General features: G+C 55.2%; 1 protein-coding gene across 5 annotated transcripts in view; it reads right to left on the reverse strand.

The window, feature by feature from the left end:
* The window catches only part of TNIK (TRAF2 and NCK interacting kinase), a 140,930-nt gene extending 135,494 nt beyond the window's left edge, over window positions 1-5,436 (reverse strand). For 4 of the 5 annotated variants that reach the window (XM_072042522.1, XM_072042523.1, XM_072042521.1 and 1 more), the window contains exon 1: window positions 5,041-5,436. In XM_072042522.1, coding sequence (XP_071898623.1) covers window positions 5,041-5,097 — 57 coding nt within the window. In that variant the 5' untranslated portion in view covers window positions 5,098-5,436. The remainder of the gene's footprint in view (window positions 1-5,040) is intronic. The other variant, XM_072042524.1, reaches the window with a different exon arrangement.
* Window positions 5,437-6,000: the final 564 nt, after the last annotated feature.

Below are 6,000 nucleotides of genomic sequence, written 5' to 3' on the forward strand. Positions count from 1 at the left end.
CTTTAAAAACACCAGCCACTTATCCACTTGCCTGTGGTGGAAGAGCTCCAAAGAGCAGGCAGAGGAACCAACCTGTCACCGTGCCAGTGCTGGACGTGGAGAGCTGCAGAAGAGCAACATCTGAGCTGCACAGCTCCACGGGATGGGGAAAAATAAAAATCAGCCTCGTGCAAGAAGATGAGGCAGAAGCCAGCTTTGGTTTTACTTTAACTTCCTGTGAATACACACACACAAGGAATTGCATCATGGGCAGAAAATAGCATTTGCACCACGACCAAAATACTGGCTTGAGGAATGGCAATGAGATGCAGAAGGGCTTGCAGCTGGACATCTCCACTCCTTCAGTGATTATCCAGAGTGTGGTGTTGTGCTACCAAGGTCTTACGTTAAAAAAAAAGAAGGGGAGGAGGACTCAAAATTCCCAAAGAACATGGACATCCCCAGCGCCCAGAGCTTATACAGGCCCTGATGAAGTCCACAATGGAAGACCTCCGAGAGAGTCTAACCTCAGGAGTCCCAGCTATACATAGACATCTATTTATAGATACATAGATAGAAATAAACGTTTGTTGAAGATCGGTGCCAGATCTTGCACATAGCATATCATGTACGAGGCACCGCAGACACGCCTTTCTTAATCTCCAGAAACCATCTCTAGTAAAATTTGTTCCTCTTTCTATTTAGGAAGAAGGTGACCTTTGCGAAAGCTGCTTCAGATCTGTGGAGCTACATGTTTTCAAAAGGCGTTGGAAGAAGAAATCCAACAGAATGCTGCAAAGATAATGCTCCCGAGTAGCGGCTCGCAGTGCTTACGCCCCATTAGAACTTCTCCTAAATCTTTAATGATTCTGAAATATTCCATAACCCGATGAAGTCCTGGAAACAGGACAGTGCCAGCATATTGGGGCTTTTTTTTTGTTGTTGTTTGTTTGTTTGCTTTGTTTTTAATATGAGAGCTTTTATCTTCCTTGACAATGATCGGCTAATGCAAACAAATGGCCACTGAAAATTCACTTCTATACAAAGCAAAGCTAAAGGAACAGCAGTGACATTTTTGGGTTTCGTCCAAGTCTTCCCAGCAACAGCTAATACCCACCGGCTCCTTAATTCTGCGCTGTCTCCTCTCCAAGCCTGAGCACTAAAGGCCAGCCCTTTCCAAAACAACTAACGATTTTAGGATCCAGTTTCCCGAGAGTGCACACTCAGCACTTTGCGAAAGTAAACAACAAAGCCTTGGGTTTTGTTAATGAGCCCAAACCAAAGCAACAACCAGGTACAGGAAGAAAGCAATTGCTCCTTCCCCCCAAAAGGGTGCTTGTTAAGTAGGAAACCCTCAGCCAAGCCCAGGTGAGCCATCCCAAGGCACAGCTGTGAGCTGTGGGCTCTTGCCCCTGGCTGGTCCCACCCCATGGGGCCATCAGCTCACTGACAAAGGCTTTCCCTTTATCCCCTTACCACCTAAGCCCCTTTTAGGGGGCTGTTCCTGCAGCCTGGCAGAGGAGAGGGCCAGCTCCAGGCGAGCACCCAAAGGCCTCCTCCTGCTGCTGCTGCAGAAGTGCCCGCAGCCATCCCCAGCACGTCAGCCGTCTGGGAGCGGACGTGGCGGAGGAAAAGCTATTGACCTGGATATTTTAGCAGGATCAAGGCCACGGGCTTCGGCAAGAGATGACAGCATTCACCGAGACACACACTTAAAAAAAAAAAAAAAAAAGGAGAGCCCAAAAGCCCAGCCTCGTCCTTCTGACTGCTCTCCCGGCGTGCTCAGCTGTGCGTTCACCAGAGAGCATGGCCCACTGCATCGCCACTCACACACGTCCCCTCTTTCTTCCAAAAATCTGTTCTCAAACACGGCCATCAACAGCCTGTGCCAATCCCCATGTTAATCATTATTCTGCTAATAGCAATGCCAGGGCATTCGGCTATTAAACGTGCTGAGTGGGCTAGCAAAGATACCTCCCAGCCCGGACAAAAGAACATTATAACGCCGTTTATCTTATCCCCTTGTCAGGATAATATGCAGCACTACCTGTTCAATGGCCTCATCATTTTAAATTACAGTTTTCTGCAACATTAGCAGTGCTCATTACCAGCGGCACCAGCGGCAGACCTCTATTTTAAGAGCATCCTTGTGACGCTGCAGGCTTCGCCCTGCCCTTCCTTGCACGCTCGCTTCTCCGCGCTGACCTGGGGACACTCGGATACCATGGCAATGAGCAGGGTGGAAAATGATTGATAGAAACGTGTCGCAAAGAAGGCAGCAGTGAGCCAGAAGTGCGCTTGCTAGATGCACCAGGCCACGCATTTTAATCAGAGCTCGGGGCTTTGTTCCTGGCCGAGCCGGCAGCGCGCTCGCGGAGCAGATGCACCGCTGCGGAGGAGCGTGGTGGCACGGCCACGATAAACTCTGGTGTGGCAGAGGCACGAGTGCATGCTGGTTTTTGTTACCCCTACAAATCCTGCCCCAGAGCCAAGCCACGCTGTGCCAGAGCCCCGGGAACACACCCCGAGAGAGGCGAGGCAGGCAGGGCACGGGACGGGGCAAAGTGGCAGGCAGAGGTCCACCTCTCTGCATCTGCCTTTGCTGGTTGTTGATAAAAGCCAGCCTCCTGGAACGTTTTGGTGACTCAAACTCCGAGATAAGCAGCCCGAGCGTTTCCTTTCCCCGCTGCTCAGAACGAATCATCCCCCCCCGCCAGATTTTGAGTCACTACCTGCTCCCGGCAGCTCCGGCAGCCAGCTCGCACCCTCACACACGTAGGCGCAGGAGCAACGTCCCCTCCGTCCGGGCTCACCTACGGCAGCAGCGTGACACTTCTCTTATTTTCTAACAAATGAAATTTCGCGAGGCGTGTGGAATTACTCCTCGCTGCCATGTTTTGTGCTCAGGCAGCAAATTTACTATTGATTTCTGATTCAGACCCGGTGGAATGATTCACGCTTCTTGCCCTATCTGCTGGATTTATGACCTTTAACAATTATTCCAAGTGCTAAAGGAGCTTAGTTTAGAAGAAGATCTATTCCTTGGCAAATTGAGCCCCTATTCTTGTCTCACTTATAAACCAACACATCTCTCATAATTTAAAGGAAAGCCCTCCCCATCAGGATGCTGCTCCTCTGCGCCTTGGACGTGGCCAACTTTTCCTAATTCCAATTTTATAATGGGACTCGAAAAAAATCCATTTCCTGCAGAAAGAGCCTCCCCGCGAAGCCCTGCCAGCCTCGGCGGCAGTGCCAGCGAGCTGCTCTGCACAGGGCCAGGCAGGGGAACAACCTGCAGCAGTGCCACCAGCCCCTGCTTCACGTCCCTTGTCCCGGGTCACCCCCCGCAGGCTGGGCGTTGCTGGTGGCTCTCAGGGCTGGAGGGAGAACATTTACTTCTGGCCCAAAACCAAAACCCAGACTGTGTCTCAAGAACATTGCGATTAACAAGCCACAAAACCCAAGAACCAAGCACGTGGGGACAGTTTTAAAAAGAGCTAGCAGCCTGGTTCAAGAAGAGTTCCCAGCACCAACGCTTGAAAATGAAACAAAATCTGAATTTCAGGGGGTGGGGGAGAAGAGGGCCCCCTTCCCTCCCTAAAGGACCCTGCTTTCCTGGAGTAACCCCACTGCCTTCAGCACCCTTCCTCCTAAAACACCTCCACCTAGCAAGGGAAAGGAGAGCTCTGGGTCTGCAGGTTGTGCATGGTCCCCCCCTGCTCCAGCCTCGCCTGCGCTGTGTACTGCTGAGCAATCATTTACACTATTAATCAACCAGAAACTCGCCAGGAAGAAAGTAGGGCAAGTGAATAAAGATAGGCTTTTTTTTTTTTTTTTTTTTGCACTGAAGCAAATAATATTTCTAAAAATACACTTGTGCTAGTCTTCAGTGGATTCTGCTTAATTTTATTTATTTATCTATGGCAGCAGGTTGAGGGAAGCAGCCCCACTGCAGCTCCTCCTGACGACTCCCCCTCCTCGATACCAGCTCGCTGCTCTCAAGAGCGAAGGGATGAAGAGGAAAGGGGGCAAAGCAGGAAGATATCTCCAAGGGGGTTGGGGAGGAGGCAGGGCACGGCGGGTGGGTGCCGGGGAAAAGCGGGGCGTGGGGAGCAGCCCTGAGCAGCCCCCGGCTCCGTCTGTGCCCGTGTGTCCGCGCGTGCACGCCTGAGACATGATTTATTACCCGAGCGCAGCCAGACGCCGCGCTGCCAGCCCCGCTAGCGGGGAAGGGGGATAAAAGGGGGGGCCAGGCTGCCCAGAGCACTGCGGTGCCCCCACCCCAAGCAGCCCTGCGTCCCCATAGCACCCCACAGCACCCCCCTTTGCCACCCAGCCTTGGGGGACAGGCGGCACGGGGGGCACAGCACACACCCCGGGTGTAGGCGCAGCCACAGAGCCATGGGGACGCGTACACACGCTTGCGTACACACATCCAGCCCGACATGTGTGTGCGGGTGCACGCACAGGCGGATACACACACACACGTCTGCATGTGCACACTCACGGCCGTGCTGTGTACGTGCAGGGCCGTACACATGCATTTATTACATACGTGTGGGAGATATGCACGCATTTGTGTGCGGGCAGGGGGACAGGCACACATTTAGGTAGGGGCAAAGGGATATGCAGACATTTCTGTATGTGCAGGGGATGTGCACACACAATTATACACACGCAGGGGATGTGCACACACAGTTATGTATGTGCAGGGCTATTTGCACACACATTTCTGTCCGTGCCTGTGTGTACGCACACATTTCTATATGGGCAGGGGTTTGTGCATGCACATTTCTGTACAGGCAGGGATACGTGCACGCACATACACACACACAGGGGTTCTGCATGCACATTTCTATACCAGCAGGGCTATGTGCGTGCACATACACACACAGAGGAGCTTATGCATGCACATTTCTACCCGTGCAGGGCATCCGCATGCACACAGATCCCCGCAGGGGTGCCTGCATGCACATTCACACACACACACACACACACACACACAGCCCCACAGCCCTCACACCCCCCCTCCCACCCCCCCACCGCCTCCCCGCGCCTCACCCGCAGCGCCGAGAGGTCGATCTCGTCCAGGCTCCGTGCGGGCGAGTCGCTCGCCATCTTCCCTCTCCTCTCCTTTCCTCTCCTTTCCTCTCCTCTCTCCTCAGCCTCTGCCGCTGCCGCCGCCGCCGGCGAGGCGGCCCCGCCGCCCCCGAGCTGGCAGTGGCGGCCGCCGCGGCGCTGGCGCTATTTAACGCCTCCCCTCATGCGGGGAGCCGGCGAGGGAGAAGCCGCCCCTCGCCCCTTTTTTCTCTCTCTCCCTCACCCCTCTCGCCTCAGGGGTGGCGGCGGGCAGGGCTGGCTCCGGCTCCGCTTGCGGCTCCGGCGGCGGCGGTGCTCGGCATGGCCGCCTCCCGGCCCAGCGCGCCGCCGGAGCCGCCCCTGAGGCACGGGGAAGGCGGCGGCCGGGGGCGGGCAGGGGGCGGGCGAGCCCCGGCCCCGCGTGTGGGGCTGAGGGGGCCGGGAGGGCAGCGACAGCCAGGAGGGGGTTTGGGGGTTGGGGGGGGGGGGGGTTATGGAAGCCTAGGAAGGCTTTTTGGGGGGTGTCACGCGTTGGAAGGGATGGGGAAGGCGAGGGGCGGCCCCTCAGGGTGCCTCATGGGGTGGTCGTGTTGTGGCCCCACAGGAGGCAGGGGTCGTGTCACAGCCCCACGGGCACCTCAGGGGGGCACAGAGCATCGGCAGAGCCCCCAGCCCCTCGCTCAGCACCCACACCACGTCCATAAAGCCTTCAGAAGGGGCCAACCCCCCCCCCCCTCCCCCTAAATGCAGCAGTAGCCGGCTTCCCCTGTTTTCCTCGCTTCCCCTTTTTCGGATGCGGTTTCTGCCAAGCCAGGTGCCACGTATAAATATATACGTATAAAAAAATCTGTTGCCTTTGAGCGCACCGTATGGAAGCTGCACTCACGGCAGCAACTCTCACAGGCTTGTGTCAGGATCTCACAATATGCAGATCTGGGAAGC

The sequence above is a fragment of the Anas platyrhynchos genome, chromosome 9 (genome assembly GCF_047663525.1).
Source record: "Anas platyrhynchos isolate ZD024472 breed Pekin duck chromosome 9, IASCAAS_PekinDuck_T2T, whole genome shotgun sequence".
NCBI classification, from domain to species: Eukaryota; Metazoa; Chordata; class Aves; order Anseriformes; family Anatidae; genus Anas; species Anas platyrhynchos.